This window comes from Hyla sarda, chromosome 4 (genome assembly GCF_029499605.1).
Source record: "Hyla sarda isolate aHylSar1 chromosome 4, aHylSar1.hap1, whole genome shotgun sequence".
NCBI classification, from domain to species: domain Eukaryota; kingdom Metazoa; phylum Chordata; class Amphibia; order Anura; family Hylidae; genus Hyla; species Hyla sarda.
In genome coordinates, this window is record NC_079192.1 from 239,250,995 (window position 1) to 239,277,886 (window position 26,892).

Consider the following 26,892-nt stretch of genomic DNA (forward strand, 5'->3'; position numbering starts at 1 on the left):
GTATCCGGCTGCAAGTTTGAGCTGCGTCAAATTTTCTGCCGTAGCTCAAACTGCCAGCGAGAAACTACTGTGAACCCCCGCCCGTGCGACTGTACCCTAAAAACACTACACTAACACAAAATAAAATAAAAAGTAAAAAACACTACATATACACATACCCCTATACAACCCCCCTCCCCAATAAAAATGAAAAACGTCTGGTACGCCACTGTTTCCAAAACGGAGCCTCCAGCTGTTACAAAACAACTACTCCCAGTATTGCCAGATAGCCGTTGACTGTCCAGGCATGCTGGGAGTTTTACAACAGCTGGAGGCACACTGTTTGGGAATCACTGGCGTAGAATACCCCTATGTCCACCCCTATGCAAGTCCCTAATTTAGGCCTCAAATGCGCATGGCGCTCTCACTTTGGAGCCCTGTCGTATTTCAAGGCAACAGTTTAGGGCCACATATGGGGTATTGCCGTACTCGGGAGAAATTGGGCTTCAAATTTTGGGGGGTATTTTCTGCTATTACCCTTTTAAAAAATGTCAAATTTTTGGGAAAACAAGCATTTTAGGTAAAAAAAATATATATTTTTTTACGTATGCAAAAGTCGTGAAACACCTGTAGGGTATTAAGGTGCAAATTACCCCTTGTTACGTTCCCCGAGGGGTCTAGTTTCCAAAATGGTATGCCATGTGGTTTTTTTTTTGCTGTCCTGGCACCATAGGGGCTTCCTAAATGCGGCATGCCCCCAGAGCAAAATTCGCTTTCAAAAAGCCAAATGTGACTCCTTCTCTTCCGAGACCTGTAGTGCGCCAGCAGAGCACTTTTCACACCCATATGGGGTGTTTTCTGAATCGGGAGAAATTGGGCTTCAATTTTTGGGGGATATTTTCTGCTATTACCCTTTTTAAAATTGTAAAAATTTTGGGAAACCAAGCATTTTAGGTAAAAAAAATATATATTTTTTTACATATGCAAAAGTCGTGAAACACCTGTAGGGTATTAAGGTTCACATTACCCCTTGTTACGTTCCCCGAGGGGTCTAGTTTCCAAAATGGTATGCCATGTTTTTGTTTTTTTTGCTGTTCTGGCACCATAGGGGCTTCCTAAATGCGGCATGCCCCCAGAGCAAAATTTGCTTTCAAAAAGCCAAATGTTACTCCTTCTCTTCTGAGACCTGTAGTGCGCCAGCAGAGCACTTTTCACCCCATGCGAGGTGTTTTCTGTATCGGGAGAAATTGGGCTTCAAATTGTGGGGGGTATTTTCTGCTATTACCCTTTTTAAAAATGTAAAATTTTTGGGAAACCAAGCATTTTAGGTAAAAAAAATATATATTTTTTTTACATATGCAAAAGTCGTGAATCACCTGTGGGGTATTAAGGTTCACTTTACCCCTTGTTACGTTCCCTGAGGGGTCTAGTTTCCAAAATGGTATGCCATGTGTTTTTTTTTGCTGTCCTGGCACCATAGGGGCTTCCTAAATGCGGCATGCCCCCCAAAAACCATTTGTCGCTCCTTCCCTTCTGAGCCCTCTACTGCGCCCGCCGAACAATTAACATAGACATATGAGGTATGTGCTTACTCGAGAGAAATTGGGTTTCAAATACAAGTAAAAATTTTCTCCTTTTTATCCCTTGCAAAAATTCAAAAATTGGGTCTACAAGAACATGCGAGTGTAAAAAATGAAGATTTTGAATTTTCTCCTTCACTTTGCTGCTATTCCTGTGACACACCTAAAGGGTTAATACACTTACTGAATGTTTTTTTGAATACTTTAGGGGGTGTAGTTTTTATAATGGGGTCTTTTATGGGGTATTTCTAATATGAAGACCCTTCAAATCCACTTCAAAACTGAACTGGTCCATGAAAAATAGTGAGTTTGAAAATTTTGTGAAAAATTTCAAATTTGCTGCTGAACTTTGAAGCCCTCTGGTGTCTTCCAAAAGTAAAAACTCATAAATTTTATGATGCAAACATAAAGTAGACATATTGTATATGTGAACCCAAAAAAAATATATTTTGAATATCCATTTTCCTTACAAGCAGAAAGCTTCAAAGTTAGAAAAATGCAAAATTTTCATTTTTTTCATCAAATTTTGGGATTTTTCACCAAGAAAGGATGCAAGTTACCATAAAATTTTACCACTAAGTTAAAGTAGAATATGTCACGAAAAAACAAGCTCGGAATCAGAATGATAACTAAAAGCATTCCAGAGTTATTAATGTTTAAAGTGACAGTGGTCAGAATTGCAAAAAACGCTCCGGTCCTTAAGGTATAAAATGGCCTGGTCCTTAAGGGGTTAATCCTTCCAATAGTTATTAGCTTCTGAAGTTGAGTTGTTGTTTTCTGTTTAACTTCCCTCTGATGACTCACATCCCGGGAGCTGTGCAGTTCCTATGGGGATATTCTCCCATCAACAAATATGGAGGCCGGATGAAGTGCATGTGCACGAAATCAACCGGTTAATTGCCTCCTGAGCTTCCCTCACTCTTCCCTACCCCATGGACGGACCTCATGTCGATTAGCAGCTAGCATCTTACTGTGAGTTGCCGGACCCCTTTTCTTTGTTACTAGCATAATTTACAAATCTGTTTAACTTTCCGGAGCCAGTTGATATATATAAAAAAAGGTTTTGCCTGGAATACCCCTTTAAGGAAGCCCGGGTATTATATGAATAATTTTTTCCAATAGGACTTCTCCTTTAAAATGTAATGTTAATGGAATTGCATGGGGAATGGTGTAAACGTAAAAATTACCAAAGTCCAGAATTGCTTATTTTTAAGCACTTCATATACCAGAGGAAAAAAATTATAAAACACGATTAAAAATCCCCTTCAAAACAGAAATGGTATTGATAAAAACTACAGATCATGTCACAAAAAATTAGCCTTCATACATCCCCGTATGTGAAGAAATAAGTGTTATAGGAGTCAGAAGATGACAATTTTAAAGGGGTATTCCAGGCATACATATACATATTTGGTATCGCCACGTGCGTAAATATCTGAACTATTAAAATAAAATGTTAATGTTACCGTACGGTGAACGGTGTGAACGTAAAAAAAAAAAAGTCAAAAATAGCTTTTTCTAACATTTTATTCCCAAAAAATTAATAAAAAATTATTATTTATAGTTTTATAGTTAAAGTTTTATATAAGCAAATATGGTATCAGTAAAAAAGTACAGATCACGGCGCCAAAAATTAGCCCTCATGCCGCCGCTTATACGGAAAAATGAAAAAGTTATAGGTCTTCAAAATAGGGGAATCTTAAACGTACTAGTTTGGTTAAAAAGTTTGTGATTTTTTTTTTAAGCGCAACAGTAATAGAAAATTATGTTATCATGGGTATCATTTTAATCATATTGACCCAAAGAATAAAGAACACATGTCATATTTACCATAAATTGTACGGCGTGAAAACGAAACCTTCCAAAATTTGCAAAATTGCGGTTTTCTTTTTAATTTCCCCACACAAATAGTATTTTTTTTGTTGCGCCATACATTTTATGGTAAAGTGAGTGATGGCAAACAGCATACAAAATGACTCAGATTTTTCCTAGGTTGCAATGCAGCCAAGACCTGACTCACTAGTCAGCTGATGAAAGGGAGCCTGTCTGCTTCAATGGGTGGAGGGATTGCTTGGTGGGAGAGAGATCAATCTGCAACTAATGCAACAGCTGTAGGCACCCTTATTGAAAACCACAGGTCTTTTGAATGGATGCAGCTCATTTATGTTTTAATGGGTGGGGTGGCTGATGTGTGGGAGGGAGGAAAATTGAATTATGGGATTTGTAGGCAAAAGAAGAAAACTCAAACAGGAAATACCAGTTCACAAAAAGCTAGCCACAGTATTATGGTAATCTCACAACATAGCCATTAAGCCCCAAGACAAGCGTAGATCCTTCCTAAGCATGTCCATTACTGTCTGGCAGGTATGTACTAAAATCACCTTATGGTGGATATCCCCTTTTAAGGGGTTAAGCAAACTAATTTGCTTACAAAATTGATCCTTTCTTTTTTTAAAGTACCTAAATAATTTAAATGGGCACTGTCAGATACAAAAACATCTGATATGTTGTAAAGCATGCAGCATAGGTTTTACAATTGCTTTCATTAGAAAATTTTCAGTATTTTATACTGAAAAAGCCAATCAAACAACTGCCCCCCTGTCTACTTTGACACATACTAGTCCTGCTGTGTCCGTGCATCATCACCTATGTCATGGACACACTTCCTTGATTGACAGCTGTGAACAAAAATCCTCCCACTGTCAGCTTGTGTCCCGCTACTGTCAGTGAGGACAAGCAGGGAGTTGTAGTTTTGCTAATGCTAGAGGAGATGTGAGCAGACAGCATACTGAGGGAGGGGCGGAGACCTGCACATTGAGGCCATGCCCCCTCCCTTTTAGAGGAGTTAAGACAGTGAGCTAAACTAAAAGTGTAATAAAAAAAATAAAGGTGCTAGACACATAAAAATTAGATGTACATGGTTAGGATTAGGTACTGAGTGATATATTTAAGTTTTGTTCAATCTGGCGGGTACGCTTTGTGTAATTTTAATCGTAAAGGTAGGTTCACATGTAGCATATATATGCAGCACAAAATCCACCATGCAACGGGACATATGCTGCATATTCTCCGATGAGCAGACACACAGGGCTTTCTGAAAACCTGCTTAGGCTCCTTTCACACTACCATTGGTCACCTGTAAAAACTCCTGTCATGAACTACCATCTGAAAGTCCCTAAAACAGCCATCAATATATCCCATTCATATCAATGGGATTTTTTGACCATCCTTCAGCACCAGTTATGTACCGTTATGACGGTCGGTTTTTGGCGGCATGAAAGACTATACATGCACTGATTTTTGTTCCGTCAAAAATAACAATGGAATAACGGATGCTATGGTGACAGATGTTCACAATTGACATCCGTTAGTGCCTGTTATTTTAACGTCCATTATGAGCTGTTATTTGTACTGCGCATCAGAGCAGCATCACAACCAGGAAGTCACATGGAAGAAAAATAACAGACATAAAATAACGGACTATAACGGTGCATGCCAGATGAAATAACGGGTGATAACGGATGGAACATGTCCATTATTTTGACAGAATGGGCGTTAAAATAACAGACGTTGGTCATCCATTAGCATCCGTTATGTTCAGTTATTTTGTCTATTTTTCATCACCTCTTTCAGCAGAAAAAACAGCTGTCAAAATGCAGGAACACAACGGTAGTGTGAAAGAAGCCTTAATGTTTTGTTTTTCTTCAATTTCTCCCCACAAATATTTTTTTTCCCATTCCCTCCCCACACAGCTCCTGGACCTTGCATATCTATTGAGTTCATAAGCACAATCAGAAACTTCCTAAATAAAAGCAGAACTCTTTCTGACTCAGCGATTTTTCATTTTTGTGTTTTTTCCTCCTCGCCTTCTAAAAGCCTCAACTCCTTTAATTTTCCAACTACAGACCCATATAAGGGCTTGTTTTTTGCACCACCTATTGCAATGACACCACTTAATGTATTTTACCACAAAATCTAAACCAAAATCAAAAGAATATTATTTGTGGGGCAAAACAACCCCACATTTATGCAAATTTTGTGGAGTTTCTGTTCTATGCAGTACACATTTTGGTAAAAATGACACATTATGTATATTCTGTAGGTCAATATGTTTACAGCAATACCCAATTTAGAGATTTTTTTGTTTGTTTTACTACTAACTACTGAAAATTGCCCTCTTCTGACCCCTATAACACTTATTTTTACATATACGGGACTGTATTAGGGCTTATTTTTTGTACTATTATTTGTTGTTTTTATCTGGACCATTTTTGTTTTGATGGGACCCCTTTGATTGCTTTTTACTCACTTTCTTCTGGTCTATGAAATGACCAAAAATCTGCAATTCTGGTGTTTATTTTTTTACATTATGATTCAAACTTTTATTAGTGGAGGGCTTAGTCACATGTATTAACATTTTGTTTAATTTTATTCACAATTTTTTTGTCCCCATAGGGGACTATTACATGCAGTCTTTCAATTGCAAACACTGAACAATGCTGCGCCATAGCACAGCATTGATCAGTGTGTGCTTTACTTGTATTGGTGCAGCGATCAGATGGCACAGAGGCAGGTAGGGATCCTCTGTCCGTCATCTCAGCTGGTTGCTACCCTGCGATTTCGCCACTGTGTTCAGTTCACTGAGCTATTGTGCATTTTATCATTTTTAGATGCCGCAGTCAGCTTTGATTGTGTTATCTAAAGGGTTATTTTCAGACATCAGCATAATTGTTATGTCTGCAAAAGCCATGTGTCCAGCAGCCAGGACTTTAAGCGAGCTCAGCTCCTGACCATAATATGCTCCAAAATGAGGACCAAATACTGACCAAAATATTGTGTGTAAACCCAGCCTCGCAGTAATAAATGGTTTAGTGATCATCCAGATGATGTGTAATTAAAAAAGAGTTGTCTCTGAACCCCTGGAATAATTAACATATTCACCACTGCTTCATTATTGTACTACCTTCCGCCTCAATTGTGTGATGCCAATAACTGTAAGGATTGTGGGATAGGGGTAGAAACACTCCTATTGGTTAAACCCTATTAGTCTGATTACAGACTTTTTATATGAAAACATATTTTATTTAAATGATTTCAAACTGAAAATTTAATATTTACATATATACTTAAATGTATTTTAGGGCTATATTATGTGACCAGTGTTGGTCATCCAGTTGAGGTTCTCCAAATTTTACATTAAAAGAAAACATAGACAACCACATTCAGCATTTAGGACTCTACCTGGTCATTAATAACAACAGATATTTATCTTATTTATAAATAAAGGGTCATAAATATCGTATGGATCTTTTATTGCATATGGGTATGGTCATACGTGCTGTATTTTGCTGTCTTTTTTCTGCCATAGGTTGTCTCTCTGCTGTAGGATCATTGCTGCCACTGAGGCTGCAGACAGCAGATATCATTGTTTAGTCCTAGTCTGTCATAGTTTCCAAGGCTGGCAATACAAAGTCATGTCATCATTGATTTTGACTAGATAGCCATGCAGTGGCTATGGTGGCTGCCTCTTTTCTTGTAGTATGTCAATCAACTGGTCACTAGACTGATTGATTGTGAATTATAATTAATATTACTTTTAATGTGATGTAATGTGTTCTTTTTTAAAGTATTTATTTTCATAATTTTAAATCCAAGAAAAGAATAAGTAGAACAAAATACAAACATACTCCAGGTAGCCACGGGGGCAAGCCCAGACAGAAATTAAAGAATACAGTGCAAGAACCTGTCAGGGAGGTCAAATAAATAACTCAAGGAGCCCTCTGCATCTGCCAGTGTATTGTCTGCAGAATGGGAAATCTTTTCTACAATAGACCCCCCTAGGGATGCCCTGTCTTCCTGGTGATACACAGACAGCTGCCGCCAGGGGCTCGACTCCCAGTGCAAAAAGAAGGGGAGACTATGGCAGCCCTGCCTCGTCTCCCTACCCAGGGGAGAAAAGGGTTCAGAAACATCTAGGTTTGTACGAATGCGTGACCGAGGACATTCAAACAAAAGGCGGACCCTGGAACTAAACTGGGGACCAAATCCTGAAGCTCTCATTACTCCCCAGAGATAATGCCACTCCACAGAGTCAAATGCCTTATAGATATCAAGTTTACCACAAACCCGGAAGAGCTACCCTCTCTGGAAGCGCCAATATTCAGCTGGAGATGTTTAACATTTTTGTCAGTAGCCCTGCCCGGCATGAACCCCATGATGTAATGTATTCTGTTGAAAATATTCAAACAACCAATTCCTGCAAAATTTCATACATGTATGGTACCGGCACAACAGGTTTACCCATGGTCATGCAACAGCCACAGTAAGAAAACTCAGATGCTAGACAATTAAGGGTACGTTCATACTGTGTGATCTCCAAGCAGAATTCTACTCAGAAATTATGCAGCTGGGAATTTTTTTTCATTGGCATTCTATTGTACCTTTCACATATGCATTCTTTTGGTGAAAATCTATGCAGACTGCATTGTCATCAATGTTGAGAATTCAATTGTCATCAACAGAGGTCGTAGTGCTGAATGATTTTTGTTATGCCCGCAGTAGACAAATTATATCCGCCAAGAATATCTTTGGGCAGAAATGTCATAGTGTGAAGGCACCACAATCAAAACTGCCCATGGAGCGGACAAAGCTAGAGGGCTCACTTCATGATCATTTGACATTTGTTTAAAGCATACTTATATCATAAAATTATCATAAATAAAAAACTGTAAAGTGTTACTCAGTAGCTCCCCCTGATCATGTACATCTAAGTTTTATGTTTTCAGCCCCTATATTTCTATTAAAAACCGCTTACAGCAGTTGCAGTCTGGATTCTCATCTACTTCATCTTCTCAAAAGCAGGGGGCGTGTCCCTCTCCTGCCCTCACTCTACATGACCAAACTTCCTCCCTTACTGTCTCAAGAGTGAGCCTGGTAGTCAGCCAATCACTGCAGGCTGCTCTCTAACCCTTTCCTCTCTGGATTTGTAGTTCATTATACACAATACATATACACACACACATATCTATATATGTATATATATATATATATATATATATATATATATACACACACACATCTGTTTATCCTATCTATATATATATATATATATATATATATATATATATAAAACTCAATGGCCCTCATTTACTAAGGATGGAGTGTAGGTTTCTTTGTGGGTTTTAATTCCCTACACTTTATTTTCCACGGTATTTACTAAGGTTTCCCCACATTTTCCACTTTCCCTACACTTTGCTTTTTTTTACACATGCTCTGATCTGTCTGGTTTTCCTCAGCTCAAATCCACCACATTTTATGTGGAAACCTTAGTAAATATGTTGGGTTTTTGTGAAAATGTCGGGAACACGCCCCTTTTCTGAGTCCACGTCCCATTTTCCCGGAATCCACGCCCCCTTTTTCGGGTTTTCTTAGCAAAATGGAGAGTTCATCGTTTTTTTTCAATTCTGGCGCAAATTCTGGCGGGTTTGCAATAGTAAATGAGGGCCAATTTGTGTGTGTGTGTATGTTCCAGCATCACGTCCAAACGGCTACAGATATTAACATGAAACATGGCACACATGTTACTGATATGCCAACAACAAACTTAGTATAGATAATTTAACCCTTACTCACCACCATTTGCCAGGGTCAGGGTTTTTGTTTAAAGTCCCATACAAGTCTATGGAAAATATATGTTACTGCATAACTTCCAAATGGCTGGAGATATTTCGATTATGCTTGATTGTGTCCCATCAGTGCTGAAGTCACTTGTACATTCTACACTGAGGGTGTCCGTCAAACCAAGAAGAGAACCTGTTAAAAATTTGAACCCCACCCCTGGTATGAATTGCCCACCTTAAACCCCCCTGCTGCCTCTTCTTAGAAAATAAAGTGACCTCCCCTAATACATCTGTGCCACTGATGTAATAATAGAAGCAGGGAGTGAGAATCGAAGATCCTCGGAAAAACGTGGTGCTCCAAAAGCGCTCCTTTACAAGGTATTGATAACCATGGGTCATGCTCTCCCAGTCAGACATTTCTTTCCTAGCAGCCCCCCAGTCTGACTGGGAGAGCATGACCCATGGTTATCAATACCTTGTAAAGGAGCGCTTTTGGAGCACCACGTTTTTCCGAGGATCTTCGATTCTCACTCCCTGCTTCTACTGACCAGACGCCCAGGACCGGTTCCCGGGACGGTGAGGTGCCAGCAGCCCTTTCTAGATCACATGTCCCCAGAGACCTGGGACCAAAGCTGATAACGGTGTTGTGCCTCGGACACAACACGCTCAGGTGAGCGCAACACCTTTCTTTTCCACCATTTCACCACTGCTCAAGCAGAATCATGGCACATTAGTGCGCTTTTTGTCTGTTTCTTTTTTTACATATTCGAGCATCTACTGATGTAATAATGGTTTTTATTGGTACTTGTGTTCCCTTACTTGAAGCAGCATCAGCTGACAGCCAATAAGACTAACCCCCTCTTACTAACCCCTACATGCGGAGCAAATTTTGTAGCGGCATGCAACATTGAGTGGCCCCACTCCTTTTTACTCCTCCCTTTTGTGGCTCCTGGGCTTCGGATCTTTTGGAGACCTAGCAACACCCCTGGACATGACCATAGTTAGCTGCAAAAGACTGGAAGTTTAAAATGTACCTGTCATTAGCAAAAAAAAATTATAAAGTATAGGGAATAACATTATATTTATATTTGTGATATACATTGGTTAAAAAAATGTGTATATGTTTGTCCCTACAGCTATTGCCTTTGTGTCTCTGTAAAGAGACCAAATACAGGAAGTATGGGTGGACAAGCAGGGCACTGCATTGAGGACAAGCAGGGCTCTGTGCATTGAGGACAAGCAGGGCTCTGTGCATTGAGGACAAGCAGGGCTCTGTACAATGAGGACAAGCAGGGCTCTGTACACTGAGGACAAGCAGGGCTCTGTACACTGAGGACAAGCAGGGCTCTGTACACTGAGGACAAGCAGGGCTCTGTACACTGAGGACAAGCAGGGCTCTGTCCACTGAGGACAATCAGGGCCCTGTGCACTGAGGACAAGCAGAGCTCTGTTCAATGAGGAGAAGCAGGGCTCTGTTCAATGAGGAGAAGCAGGGCTCTGTACACTGAGGACAAGCAGGGTTCTGTACACTGAGGACAAGCAGGGCTCTGTGCACTGAGGTTCTGTGACACACCCCTGGCTCACACAACAGGATGATTGACAACTTGGGAGCCTGCACAGAGCCCTGCTTGTCCTGCCCTCACTTCCTGTATTTGGACTCCTTATAGAGACACGCAGGCAATAGCTGCAGCATTTTTCCACCCATGAATATACACATTTTTTTTAACCAATGTATATTACAAATATACATAAAATGCTGTGTGCATGAAAATGTTTGATATGCAAAAACAAGGCAACTTATAGACCGTTTTTCTTCAGCACCAAAAATGTTTAGAATTTCACACTGCAGTATGCAGTGGGATTACTAGTATGACCCAAATACTAATTATGATCCAAATAGCATACCAGTGGCAATAAAATAGTGGTCAGTCAGTTATCCAGTTGAAAAGCAACCAGATCACACTGACACTTTATTATCATACAGGGATCACTATGTTCAGTCATACTAAGATGGTAGTATGCACTTCTGTTAATAAAGGGCAACTGGTTCAGGGACAAAAATGTGGTCACATTAACCTGAACTTTTTCAAGCCTTTACCGTGTATAAAGAATTGCAATAACATTTACATAAGAGGCACCACCCATCATCTTAGAGTCCATAAATGTATGCTAGTAACAAGAAAATGCTAGGCTTTGTTATATTGAACAAACAAAAATAGCACACTTTTCTGGATCACACTTTGTCTGTGGTTCTTCCAGCGTCCCTTTTCTCCAATAGAAATCACATACGGTAGATGCAAAATGTTATTATTCAGTCACATGTACGGTATTGTCCTTTTGTAATGTTAAATTCTGTATTTAGATACCAGCTTAAGTGTAAACCTAGCTTTAAAGTAGCTGTGAAGCTTACCTGTCAGCAGGAAAACAGTTGTGTAAATGACTAGATAGGACTAGTGATCAGAATTCCGGACATATCTTTTTTTTATCGCTATAGTCCTTTCCAACGACTAGGTATAAGCTTCTTTGTTATTATGCAATTGAGGCTTACGTTTAGCATAGCAAGAGCCCAGGTAAGTCCAGCCCATGTCCATGGGCAATGCCCCCTTGGCTTTTGAGCCTCATTTATATAATGACAAAAAAAAAAAACATAGACACTGGAAAGGACTATGGCAATTAAAAAAGGTATGCCCGAAATCCAGATGAGACGGTCTATCTAGCCATCTGCTTATTTACGCTCATGTGTTTCTGCTGGCAGGTCGATTACAAAATAACCAATATTGTATTGATTACAACCTCCTTCCAATTCAACATACCATTGGTCCACATGTAAGCCTCTATACCTTAACAGTGAGATTTTTTTTAATTCAATATGTAATATTAGTTGATCAAGAAGCCTGAAGGTAGGCAGTTACTTGAATAAAATAAAATCTGATATTTAGGTTCCACACCTAAGAATGTGTACATACTAAAGAATATATTGTGTTTTTCTTTGTATCCATTAATTATCTTTTACAGAAGCATCACCAACAGTCTTCCTAGTGTACCTCTTCCAAAAGTTCCAAGCTTGGCACTTAACCTTCCACAGATCCCTAGTTTTTCAGCACCATCCTGGATGACGTCATTATATGAGTCCACGTGTGTACTAATGAGTGTATTCCCAATGCATGATTATTCTGCATGCTGTGGATTTAGACCTTCTGTGTTGTTTTTGTGCTGTGCTGTTGTGTAGATGCATGTACAGTGCACATAGCTATAAAATTCTGGTAATCAACTGCGGAATGACTACTTCCTAGGAAGACAATTTAATTGTCTATAACTAAACTAAAGGCCCTTCTTCACAGGCTGACATTGGGCAGGAAACAAGCACCATTCTCACTGATCGGCTCTTGTTTGTGGAGCCTTTACAAGACTCAATCAATCATGCATCTATTCAGATGCATCATTATCTGCCGGTCTACACAGGGCGATGTGTGGCTGATAACTGTAGTTTAAATGGCCGTACAAAAGATTAAATCAGCTGATGAACCAGTGTTTACTTGTATGTTTGCTGAACACTGGCCCTTTTACACAGGCCTATTATCAGAAATAGGTGTTCCTTTTCCCTATGTGTAAATGGACCTTAAAGGGGTACTCCGGTGGAAAACTTTTTAAATGAACTGGTGTCAGAAAGTTAAACAAATTTGTAAATTACTTCTATTAAAAAAATCTTAATCCTTTTAGTACTTTTTAGCATTTTTTGTGCTGTCCACAGTGCTCTCTGCTGACACCTCTATCCGTGTCAGGAACTGTCCAGAGCAGCATAGGTTTGCTATGGAGATTTTCTCCTGCTCTGGACAGTTCCTTATATGGGCATCAGGTGTCAGCAGAGAGCACTGTGGAGAAGAAAAAAAGAAATACATTTTTTTTTAGATTTTCCTCTGTAGAAAACAGCTGCTAAAAAGTACTGAAAGGATTAAGGTTTTCAATAGAAATAATTTACAAATCTGTTTAACTTTCTGGCACCAGTTCATAAAAAATAAAAAAAATAAATAAAAAAAAGATTTTCCACGGGAGTACCCCTTTAAGTGTTGTGTCAGAAAGTGAACAATAGATTCTGTTACAGACAAACATTTGGAGCAGTAACTTATAAACAACTAAGTAACTTATAAAAGCAGTTGTTTGTGTAGGCTTTTAAGGATTTCTAAGTCTATTTATGTAGCAAATTTAAATCTTATTGGAGTTATCCTTATGGAACTTGATACCAAATACTGTTTCAAGCCTATGCCTTTTTGTAACTGCATATAATTGTAGTAATGTTATTTCTGTGAGCAAGTTGCATAAGCAAATCGCAATGGTTAATACTAGGCAGACTCCCAACACATGGCAATTCATGTTAGGTAAAAGTAACTATGTTTCTTTCTATGCTATTTGTAGGTTTCATAAATTTCCCATCAGAATCTGCATGAAAGCCATGTAGTATCTGCTTACTTTTAATTTGAATCCACAGTATAGTTCTCACTGTCCTTCTCTTTTACTATGTAAATTTGAAATCTGTGAACATTGTGCCATTGAGTCTTACGTGTCCAGGGAAGGCAGAGGGGGGCATTCCTTAGCATGGCAAGAGCCCAGGTAAATCCAGCCCATGTCCATGAGCAATGCCCCCTTGGCTTTTGAGCCTCGTTTACATAATGACAAAGAAATATTGACACTGGAAAGGACTATGGCAATTAAAAAAAAGTTGTGCCTGAAATCCTGATGAGAAGGCCTATCTAGCCAAGTGAATGGTTATGTGCTTTCATAAGGTAGAAAAATACAATTATTTTCTGGTGCCAGCCCCTACAAACATATTCTCTCCCCCCGCTCCCCATTCCACAAATTATCTCAAGGGCAGGGCCCGACTCTCCCAGCTGAAATAGTATGGTGGGTCAGCACTCTATTCATTGTATATGAGAGCATCAGAGATACTCAGCCACAGTATAGGGGATATGTTTTTAGGATCTGGAACACTGTTTTTGGTAGGGTAACACAGCCCTGTGTGTGCAATGAGGTTTGGAGGCAGGCTGAACACGCAGCCGTGACTGTGATGTTCGGGCCTGCCTCCAAACCTTACTTCACACACAGGGCTGTAACGGGGAAGCCCGTGTCTTCTCATAGCAAAATGCACAGCGTGAAATACAATATGTGTGACCCTACCCTTAATGGGAAGCGGCCACCTAACAGACATCCTTATATTTGTTATTTATGTAATAAAACTTACTAAACTTAAATAGTTTGAGGACGTACCATTGGATAACTACATTAATCTGTTATATAGAACTTCTTGCTAATACAGGTTATATAGATCTATCTTGCTAATATAGGTTATAATTAGTGATCAACCGTTGGTGGACAGTTGGGAGCCCCCCCCCCCCCTATAGATAGTCGCCTGGACTCACTAGTGGCAGCAGGTTTGCAAGACTCTAATATAAAATGTATAAGCATCTTTATCCCACTTAGAATAAAGATGGAAGACCAACCCGGCTTCTTTAGGGTGTATTAGTTTTGACTTACTTTAAACCACTAAGCTTCAATTGCATAGTCACAGCCGAACTACAATTTCTCATTTAGTTATGCAACAATATAGAAAATCTCAGTTCTCAGTACAAGTTACCAATAACATAAAGGGCTGTCAAAAAGCAAAAAAGAGTAATCACAGCAGTCATTGTTTTACTTAAGGGCTTCTCATATAGTCTATTTTTCATTCATTTAAATCTATATGATAATTTTCAGTATATTTTATATAGTGTTTATATGCTATAGCATGATGTTTTTTTTGCTCAGTAACTGTGTACATGTTACATTAAGGTATTATTCCTTTGGGCATTACCTAAGGCACATTTGTTATTTTACTAGAATGTATTGAGCATTCAAATTTCTGAAAAGCAACTATTGATGGTAATATCATCCTCTGTTAACAGTCTGGTACAAGGGATTGGGTTATCAGCTTGCACACATGGTGGTTTGCAACATGGGGATTTCTGGCATGCTGCCGTTAATTTCAGATCCCCTTGAGACAAATGTTGTAGTTGTTGAGACAATACAAACACAAATTGCCAAAGGTTTAGTGGAAAATACTACGTTTAATTATGCATATTGTATTTTCCAGGATTTTGATTTAAAGTTTAACATTAAAGTAATTATAATAGAAATTGTCTAATAGCTAAAAGGTCAGGTATGTCTATTAAAGATTAAAAAGTAATAATGTATTGCGTAAAATTACAAATCAGATATGTAAAATTAAGTACATCAGTGTAAAATGCTAAACAGGTTCATATGCCACAATTAAAAATGTAATTATGAAAATATGACATTTTCCAATAAATATGAAAGTTTGAAGTATTTTTATAGAAAGACAGATGTGTAGGTTATGCGTATATGTATATACTGTATACATAATTACATCTATATCTATATTTTTGTATACATAATGTGACTTGTAAGTTATAATCCTTATAAATGCTTATTTCTTACTGTCTTGTACATGTTTATTCAGTTTACTTGTTCAATCAGTATATCACCTGTTCTTTAGAAGTTTCATTATAGTATTTTATGTTGTTTTCGAGTGGTTCTTCTATAATGGTACATTTGGGGCATTAGATCCTCTGGTTTGGGAGATGTTAGGGAGTGTAATGTGCTATGTGAAATGTTCTGTGTTTTGCTTTGATTGGTCTACTGGGAGTTTTAGCTCAAGGGATAACTTGGCTAGACCTTCTTATCCCTGCACATTTGCTGGCACTGAACGTGACATCGCAAACAACCTTAAAGAAACCGAACACTTTGATAGAAAAATAATTATTTTTATTAATTTAGTGGTGGTTATTTTTTAGTATTTTCCATTTTTCATTTTTCATTTAAAAGATTAGTCTGGCAAGTAAAAATTAGTTTGTTTTGGATACCAACTATCATGTTTCTTTTACAATCATTAGGTTTCTGTACATGCTACAGATTTTCCTCAGCATATTTTTGTGGTTAAATGTTCATATTGTGTTACAGTAACTGCAAAATGGAAGCATTTTAAAGGAGTACTCTGCCCCTGGACATCTTATTCCCTATCCAAAGGATAGGGCATAAGATGTCTGATCGCGGGGGGGTCCTGCCACCGGGACCCCCACGATCTCTGGACAGCTCCCCGACATCCTGAAAGTTTTTGTTCAGAACATTGGGTTTGGGCAGCCATAATCTTGATGTCACGCCACGCCCCCTTCATTCAAGTCTATGGGAGGCGGCGTGACGAGCAACCACAGCCGCCAGAAACCGGCATTCTTAACAAAAATGTTCAGAACACCCGGTATTGTCCTTGCTGTCGTACCCCCAGCAATCGGACATCTTATCGTCTATCCTTTGGATAGGGCATAGATGTCCAGGGATGGAGTATCACTTTAAGGAATCTTATTCACATGCTGCAGAATAAATGTCTGTGCAGAAATTGACCCAAGGACTGGATTTTAAATTTGCAGGATGTCAATTTATGTAGCGGATGAATTGTAGATTTTTTCTATTGAATACTAAATTGTGATCCACCTTTTGTAGTGTCAGAAGATGTTACTGATCTGTAACTCAGCTCTCCCAGCCTCAGTTTCAGTTTATAAACATATAAATACAGAGTATTAAACCAGCTTTTCCAGTGCATTCCTCTTTAAAGGGGTATTCCAGGAATTGTATTTATTTACTATGCTACCGGGGCTGTAAAGTTAGTGTAGTCCATAAAATAGTGTCTGTACCTGTGTGACCGTTTTCTCACAATTCTTTTAACTTTTAACAGCATACAAAATTACGGTTCTCTCAGATTTTTCCCAGGTTGCAATGCGGCCAAGACCTGACATCACTAGTCAGCTGATTACAGGGAGCCTGTCTGCTTCAATGGGTGGAGGGATCGCTTGGTAGGAGAGAGATCAATCTGCAACTAATGTAACAGCTGTAGGCACCCTGATTGAAAAACACAGGTCTTTTGAATGGATGCAGCTCATTTATGTTTTAATGGGTGGGGTGGCTGATGTGTGGGAGGGCGGAATATGGGATTAAAGGGATTTGTAGCCAAGGAAGAAAAATCAAACAGGAAATACCAGTTCACAAAAAGCTAGCAACAGTGTTATGGTAATCTCACAACATAGCCATTTAGCCCCAAGACAAGCGCAGATCCTTCCTAAGCATGTCTATTACTGTCTGCCAGGTGCATACTAAAATCACCTTATGGTGGATAACCCCTTTAAGTAAAAAGCTTAGTAATGGAAGCAGTTGACTAGAGTGCCAATGGCCCACTAGAAGTTACATGTGACTATTACTACTTTATTTTAGGCTTTAGGGATGAAGCAATGGAGTTATGAGTTTTTGGAAAACTAAAATACTTTGATGAATGAGGCCCATTGTTGTATTTATAATTTTGCAACAAATATTTAATATCTAGAATTTTGCATCTAGGAATGGATCAGCAACTTCAGAAGATTTGTTCTGGAAGTTAGATGCGCTACAAGAATTTATTCATGATCTTCACTGGCCAGAAACAGAGTTTGCCAACCATCTGGAGCAACGACTGAAACTCATGGCAAGTGATATGATAGAAGCCTGTGTTAAAAGGTAAGCTATTCGAAAAGCATTAAAGGTACTCCGACGCTAAGACATCTTATCCCCTATCCAATGGATAGGGGATAAGATGCCTGATCACGAGGGTCCTGCCGCTGGGGACCCCTGTGATCTTGCACGCAGCACCCCGCTAAAATCAGTCCCCATGTTCGCTCCGGGTCTGATTACTGTCGATCACGGGGCCAGCAGCGTGATGTCACACGGAGGTGGAGCCTTGACGTCACAATCCTTTGGATAGAGGGTAAGATGTCTTTGCGCCGGAGTACCCCTTTAATGTTAATTGTTTATATCTAGGGTACCGTATATACTTGAGTATAAGCTGACCCAAATATAAGCCGAGGCCCCTGATTTCACCCCAAAAACCCAGGAAAAGTTATTGACTCAACTATAAGCCTAGGGTGGGAAATACATCATCCCCCCCTGTCATCATCCAGACCCCCGTCATTAACACCCTCATCATCATCACCGCCTGTCATCATCCCCCCTTCATCATCACCGCCTGTCAACATCCCCCCTTCATCATCACCGCCTGTCATCATCCCCCCTTCATCATCACCGCCTGTCATCATCCCCCCCTTCATCATCACCGCCTGTCATCATCCCCCGTCATCATCCCACACCCCCCTTCATCATCACCGCCTGTCATCATCCCCCGTCATCATCCCACACCCCCCTTCATCATCACCGCCTGTCATCATCCCCCTGTCATCATCCCACACACTCCCTTCATCATCACTGCCAGTGTCATCATCCCCCTGTCATCATCCCACACCCCCCTTCATCATCACCGCCTGTCATCATCCCCCCTTCATCATCACCGCCTGTCATCATCCCCCGTCATCATCCCACACCCCCCTTCATCATCACCGCCTGTCATCATCCCCCTGTCATCATCCCACACCCCCTTCATCATCACTGCCAGTGTCATCATCCCCCTGTCATCATCCCACATCCCCCTTCATCATCACTGCCTGTCATCATCCCACACACCCCCTTCATCATCACCACCTGTCATCACCCCCCCCCCCCCCCTTTTCATCATCACTGCCTGTCAATGTCTGAACAGTGGTCTTCAACCTGTGGACCTCCAGATGTTTCAAAACTACAACTCCCAGCATGCCCTGACAGCCATCGGCTGTCCGGGCATGCTGGGAGTTGTAGTTTTGAAACATCTGGAGGTCCGCAGGTTGAAGACCACTGCGGCCGACGACATCATCCAGACCCCCACCCCCACCCCCCCACCCCCTTTAGTTTTGTACTCACCGCAACGTCACTATTCCGGGCCCGAAGCGCGGAGAAGAGGCCCCCCTGGTGAAAATGGACAGCCAGGAATGACTATCCCTCACCACCGTCCCTGCAGCACAGATGGCCTGGACCAGCTCACCCTTCCTTCCCGTTGAGGGGAGGTGAGTACAAAACTAAAGGGGGTGGGGTGGGGGGTTCTGGATGATGACGAAGGCCGCAGTGGTCTTCAGTCTTCAACCTGCCGATGGCTGTCTGGGCATGCTGGGAGTTGTAGTTTTGTAACATCTGTAAGTCCGCAGGTTGAAGACCACTGAGGGCGCAGAGTTCACTCGAGTATAAGCCGAGGGGGGTGTTTTCAGCACAAAATATCGTGCTGAAAAACTCTGCTTATACTCGAGTATATATGGTAAATATTAAATTAAGAAATAAAGCTTGCGCATACGATGTCCTTTTTAAAGATTAAAAACTCGATTTTTGCCTAGAGATAAAACCATCTTGATGTAATAACATTTCAACATAATATGTCAAGAAAGTTTAATTTACACTGTGTGTGCAATTAATAAGCAAGTATTTTGACCAGGTCATCTTTTTTTTTTTTCTGCATATTTTCCAACTCCAAGCTGTATAAATTTGAATGCTTATTGGATTTAATCTGATCAGGTGATATATACCGTATTTGTGTAATGGGAGAGGGTATGGCACAGGTATGCATAAATATTAGGAAGCTTCTTTTTCACAGGCAGATTAAAAAAAAAAAAAGGAGATTTAATACCCTGAAATGTCAAATGGTTTTAAAAAAAAGCCTATTCAGCACTCTTCATGTTTATAAGATAATGGGTGTGATCACAGAATGCAAAAAGCGCAATTGCAAGAAACATTTAGAGAAAAAGGGTTGAAATCAACTGGCAAAGTTTTAAGAAACAAACATGAAGCTGCCAGGAGCCTATTATTCTCCAGAGCTATCATATTCCAGAACTGCAACCTACCAGGAGTGGCCAGAAGTACAAGGTGTTCAGTGCTGAAACCCCACCGCAGGGCCAAGAAATATCTAAAGATAGATTTTTTACATGTTGTATGGACTGATGAGATGAGTGACTCTTTACAGTGGCCTGTGGATGAATCAGTAATGGGCACAGAGTTCCTCTTTAACTTGGGCACTCGTATGGTACTGGTATCGCCTGATATTATCAAAGAAAAGCTTGTTAAACATTTTCCGGTTGAAGATAGACTCAAAATCAACTCCCTAACTGCCAATTTTTAGAAGACACTTTCTTCAAGCAGTGGTGCAGAAAGGCTGCTTCTTTCAAAAAGACCACGATTTTTATGCGGGACGATGCTTCATTTTTATGCGGGACGATGCTACATGCATCAAAGTACTCCACTGTGTAGCTAAAAGTGTAAAAGTAAAAGCATAAAAGATTTTTTTTTTTAATCATTTTATTAAATATACAGAGGATCCGACAATGAAATGAATTGAAAGGAGGATTTCGCAGACCTGTTTCAGACATTTTTTCATTTATTTCTTTTTTCATTCTCCATTTTTCCAGCTTTATAGCATATAATCCATTAGATAGGAGCACAGAGACACTGCACCCACGTCTGTAGCCAAGCCTGATGCTACGTTTCAGGAAGGACTCCCTTAATCATTCACACAGACTGGGGATGACTTAACCCCTGAAGGACCATGGGCATACGGGGACGCCCTGACGTCCTTGTACTTCAGGACCAAGGGCGTACCTGTACGCCCGTGGAAATTCCGGTCCCTGATGCTCTCCGGGCAGGGACTGGACCCTGTGCAAACCCCTGGGGGGGGTTCGGCAATCACCCCCCCCCCCCCCATGTCTGCAATCACTGCAAATTGCCGATCAATTCAGATTGGCGATTTGCGGCGATTCTGGGTTAATCAGGTCACTAGTGATCCGGAAAAAAAGGGTGATTGATGCAGTCCGAGTCAGCACCAATCACCCTTGCCCACCGGTGCCACCTCACGATCGGCGTGATTAGTCGGCCGGACCGGCCGACCAATCACCAGTCCTGCTGGGTGGCATTAGCGAATGATCTGTGGTAGAGGGAGGGGATGATCGGTGGTGGGAAGTGTAGGGAGGCTCACCCGGGGTCCGGTATGGCGGCTGTCTGTTGTGGAGTGATCCAACAGCAGGAGGTAAGCGCTGTTTGCCTCCTGCTGTTGCTTAGCAACAACTCCCAACTTGCACAGCCAAAGGGCATGCTGGGAGTTGTAGTTTTGCATAAGCTGCAGGCACAACTGCAACTCCCAGCTTGCCCTTTTGCTGTCTGGGCATGCTGGGAGTTGTAGTTATTTAGTTATAAAAAAAAAAGTGTGCCTCTTGCTGTTGCATAACTGCAACTCCCACCATGTACAGACAGCGAAAGGGAATGCTGGGAGTAGTACTAGTATGCCTCCAGCTGTTGCATAACTACAAGTCCCAGCATGCCCTTCGGCTGTCACTGCATGCTGAAAGTTGTAGTTTTTGCAACAGCTGAAGGCATCCTGGTTGTGAAACAATGAGAGTTTACCTAACTCAGTGTTTCACAACCAATGTGCCTCCAGCTGTTGCAAACTACAACTCCCAGCATGCACTAAAAGACCATACATGCTGGGAATTTACGGTTTGGCAACAGCTGCAGGCACACTGGTTGCAAAACACTGAGTTAAGTAACAAACTCTGTGTTTTGCAACCAGTGTGCTTCCAGCTGTTGCATAACTACAACCCCCAGCATGCACGGACAGCCAAAGGGCATGCTGGGAGTTGTAGATCTGCAACAGCTGGAGGTTTGCCCCTCCCCCCCCCCCCTTGCTAGTTTCTCGCTGCAAGCTTGAGATGCAGCAGATTTTCCGCTGCAGCTCTAACTCCCAGCGGAAAACTCGCTGTGAAAAAACACTACATATACATATACCCTTACACAGTTACCCCCCCCCCCCCCCCAATAAAAATGAAGGCACTGTTTCCAAAACGGAGCCTCCAGCTGTTGCAAAACAATAACTGCCAGTATTGCCAGACAGCCATTGACTGTCCAGACATGCTGGGAGATTTGCAACAGCTGGAGGCACCCTGTTTGGGAAACATTGCCGTAGGGTAATTTTGGTATCGGAGGCAAGTGTAATTCTTGCATCTGGGTCCGTCCCTATGCAAATCCTTATTTTAGGCCTCAAATGTGCATGGCACTCTCTCAATTCAGAGCCCTGTCATATTTCAAGGCAAGTTTAGGGCCACATATGGGGTATTTCCGTACTCGGCAGAAATTGCCTAACAAATTTTGGGAGGCTTTTTCTCCTTTTACCCCTTATGAAAAGTGGGGTCTACTCCAGCATGTTATTGTAAAAAAATTTAATTTTTTACACTAAAATGCAGGTGTTGCTCCATACTTTTCATTTTCACAAGACGTAAAAGGAAAGAAGACCCCTAAAATTTGGAACACAATTTCTCATAAGTACGGAAATACCCCATATTTGAACATAAAATGCTTTGCGGGCAAGGCTCAGGAGTGGGAGCACCATGTACATTACAGCGGATCTGCTAGTTTTATCCAAAAAAATAAAATGCTGGTGTTATGCCAAATTTTTCATTTTCACATCATTTCACAACCATTTCTTCTGAGTATATAAATACCCCATCTGTGGATGTAAAGTGCTCTGTGGCGCACTACAATGCTCAGAAGAGAAGGAGCGCCATTGGGCTTTTGGAGAGAGGATGTGTCTGGAATTGAAGGCCATGTGTGTTTACAAAGCCTCCATGGATCCCCCCCACATGTGACCCCATTTTGGAAACTACACCCCCACGGAATGTAACAAGGGTTGCAGTGAGCATTTACACCCCACAGATGTCTAACAGATATTTGGAACAGTGGTTCATGAAAATGAAAAATGTTATTTTTCAAAGATCTGTCAAATGCCAGTGGGGTGTAAATACTCACTTCACCCCTTGTTACATTCCGTGGGGGTGTAGTTTCCGAAATAGGGTCACATGTGGGGCGGGGGTCCACTGTTCTGGCACCATGGGAGCTTTGTAAACGCACATGGCCTTCAATTCCAGACACATCCTCTTTCCAAAAGCCCAATGGGGCTCCTTCTCTTCTGAGCATTTTAGTGTGCAGCAGAGCACTTTAAGTCCACACATGGGGTATTTATATACTCAGAAGAAATAATTATGTTACACATTTTGGGGGGTTTTTTCTCCTATTACCCCTTGTGAAAATGAAAAATTTGGGATAACATCAGCATTTTAGTGAAAAAATATTTTAAATTTTCATTTTCACGTCCAACTTTAACTTAGTTTCCAAACAAATTCTCTCTCCAAAAGCCCAATGGCGCTCCTTCTCTTCTGAGCATTGTAGTTCGCCCGCAGAGTACTTTACATCCACATATGGGGTAATTCCATACTCGGAAGAAATGGGGTTACAATATTTTGGAGGTTTTTTTCTCCTATTACCCCTTGTGAAAATGAAAAATGTGGGGTAACACCAGCATTTTAGTGAAAAAAAATCTAATTTTTCATTTTCACATCCAAATTTAGCAGAAATTTGTCAAACACCTGTGGGGTGTTAAGACTTACTGTACCCCTTGTTACGTTCCTTGAGGGGTGTTGTTTCCCAAATAGTGTGCCATGTGGGGCTTTTTTTTTGCTGTTCTGGCACTGTAGGGGCTTCCTAAATGTGACATGCTCCCCAAAAACTTGGTCTACAAGAACATGTTTGTGTAAAAAATTTTACTTTTGAATTCCCCCCCTCACTTTGCTGATATTTCTGTGAAACACCTAAAGGGATAACAAACTTTCTGAATGTCATTTTGTATACTTTGAGGGGTGCAGTTTTTATAATGGGGTAATTTATGGGGTATTTCTAATATGACGGCCCTTCAAATCCACTTCAAAACTGAACTGGTCCCTGAAAAACTCAGATTTAGAACATTTTGTGAAAAATTGGAAAATTGATGCTGAACTTTGAAGCCCTCTGGTGTCTTCCAAAAGTAAAAATATGTCAACTTTATGATGCAAACATAAAGTAGACATATTGTATATGTGAATTAATATATCATTTATTTGGAATGTCTATTTTCCTTACAAGCAGAGAGCTTCAAAATTTGAAAAATGCTAAATGTAAAAAATTTTCATGAAATTTTGCAATTTTTCACCAAGAAATGATGCAAGTATCGATAAAAATTTACCACTATGTTAAAGTAGAATATGTCATGAAAAAACAATCTCTGAATCACATTCACAAGTAAAAGCATCCCAGAGTTATTAATGCTTAAAGTGACAGTGGTCATATGTTCAAAAAATGCTCTGGTTCTTTGGGTGAAAATGGGTTTGGTCCTTAAGGGGTTAAAGGGGTACTCCATTGGAAAACATTTTTATTTTTTTTAATCAACTGGTGACAAACAGTTAAACAGATTTGTAAATTACTTCTATTTAAAAATCTTAACCCTTCTGGGAATTATAAGCTGCTGTATGTTCCAGTGGAAGTTCTTTTCTTTTTGAATTTCCTTTGTCTGACCACAGTGCTCTCTGCTGACCCCTCTGTCCATGTCAGGAACTGTCCGGAGTAGGAGCAATACCCCATAGCAAACCTCTCCTGCTCCGGACAGTTCCTATAATGGACAGAGGTGTTAGCATACAGCACTGTGGTCAGACAGGAAAAAAAAAATATATATATATATAGATATATATATATATATATATATATATCTCAAATATATAAAAATATAAAAAGAAAAGAAAATAACTTCCTGAGGATTCTATAGCAGCTGATAAGTACTGGAAGGATTAAGATGTTTAAATAGACGTAATTTACAAATCTGTTTAACTTTCTGGAACCAGTTGATAAAAAAAAAAATGTTTTCCAGGGGAGTACCCCTTTAAGTACCTGTTACAATATACCTTGGTATATAAAAGGTTAATATGAAACTTACTTTACTGTATTATATTAGAATTATTTTATAAATATACCAAAAGATGAGTAAAATGTATTACAAAACGATACAAACTTTATAAAGAGACTTTAAAAATACACAACTCATAAAAATACAAAAGCTCCATGTGTCAAGTTAATTTATCCAGTGTACCTCCCTCTGTTAATGTAAACGAGGACATGAATAGATGCCATTTGCTGCAGAGGGAGGTACACTGGATAAATGAACTAGACACGGTGGAGCCAAAGGGATTAAATGAGCTTTGTAATTGAAAGGGGTACTCTGGCCCTAAGACATCTTATCCCCTATCCAAAGGACCCCCGCTATCTCACATGCAGTACCCATCTCTGAGAGCTGCATGCGGAGCTGTAGCCTCGGAGCCTGCCCGGTCACTAATTCTAATATAATAGCTTAAAGTAAGTTTCATATTAAGGCTGGCTTCACATCACGATTTGACCTACCGATGCACAGATACAATTTCGGAAGCTCAAATCGCCTGAAATCGTACCTGTGTACGGACAGGTACTGACAGATAAGCCATTAACTATTATGGGGCTGCAGGCTCATCTGGTCATTTGAGCTTCAGAAATCGAATCTGTGCGTCGGAAGATCAAATCGTGGTGTGAAGTCAGCCTAACCTTTTATATACCAAGGTATGTTGTAACAGGTACTTAAAGGGGTTATCCACCATAAGGGGATTTTAGTACGTACCTGGCAGACAGTAATGGACATGCTTAGGAAGGATCTGCACTTGTCTTGGGGCTAAATGGCTATGTTGTGAGATTACCATAACACTGTGGCTAGCTTTTTGTGAACTGATATTTCCTGTTTGACTATTCTTTTTTTTTTACTACAAATCCCACAATTCCATTTTCCTCCCTCCCACACATCAGCCTCCCCACCCATTGAAACATAAATGAGCTGCATCCATTCAAAAGACCTGTGTTTTTCAATCAGGGTGCCTACAGCTGTTGTATTAGTTGCAGATTGATCTCTCTCCCACCAAGCGACCCCTCCACCCATTGAAGCAGACAGGCTCCCTGTCATCAGCTGACTAGTGAGTCCGGTCTTGGCTGCATTGCAGCCTGTGAAAAATCTAAGACAACAGTCATTTTGTATGCTGTTAATAAATATTGTAGTGAAAATCACAGAAGAATTGTGAGACAACTGTCACACACAGGTGCAGACACTATATTAAGAACTACACTAACTTTACAGCCCCTGTAGAATAATGAAATACCCCTTTAAGTCATCCCCAGCTGTTATTCTGTGCGCATGATTAAGGGGATCCTCCCTGAAGCATACCATAAGGTTCGGCTTCGGACGTGGATGCAATGGCTCCGTGCTCCTATCTAATGGAATACATGCTATAAAGCTGTAAAATTGAGAATAAAAAAAAAAATATGAAAAAAAAAACATCTGAAAAAGGTCTGTGAATTCCTCCTTTCAATTAATTTCATTGTCGGATCCTCTGTATATTAAATAAGGGTTACATTTTCCAGAACAAGGTGGAGCTCTGTAGACAAAGAGACTTTTTCTATCAAGTTATTTAAAAGTATATAGTCGTGTATACTATCAAGGTGATGACCCCATTCCTTACCAGACATAAACCCTATTGAGGCCATTCTTAAATGGGAAATTTATGGTGAAGGAAAACAGTACAGTGTCTATGAGGCTGCGGTGGCTTCTGCACAAAAAGTTGATTGGCAGCAGATCAAAAAGCTGACAGACTTCATGAATGAAAGGCTTATGACTCTTATTGAGAAGAACGATTACTGATATTTTTTATTTTTTGAAATGCCAAAAATGTTTGTTTGTAAATTTTTAGTTGTTTGTTTATTATTTTCACCTTTAGGCTAAGTTTCCACTTGTTTTTTGTTTTTTTTGCAAAACGCAAAGAAAAACGCCAATTCTGCCGCATGGTGTTTTTTAGGTAAAATCAGTC

General features: G+C 40.2%; 1 protein-coding gene across 7 annotated transcripts in view; it reads left to right on the forward strand.

The window, feature by feature from the left end:
• Positions 1-26,892, forward strand: part of CADPS2 (calcium dependent secretion activator 2) — a 707,505-nt gene that overhangs the window by 539,513 nt on the left and 141,100 nt on the right. For 4 of the 7 annotated variants that reach the window (XM_056573791.1, XM_056573793.1, XM_056573792.1 and 1 more), the window contains one exon: positions 17,615-17,770. In XM_056573791.1, coding sequence (XP_056429766.1) covers positions 17,615-17,770 — 156 coding nt within the window. Of the gene's footprint in view, positions 1-12,193; positions 12,314-17,614; positions 17,771-26,892 lie in introns of all 7 variants that reach the window. The other 3 variants (XM_056573788.1, XM_056573789.1, XM_056573790.1) reach the window with 1 other exon arrangement.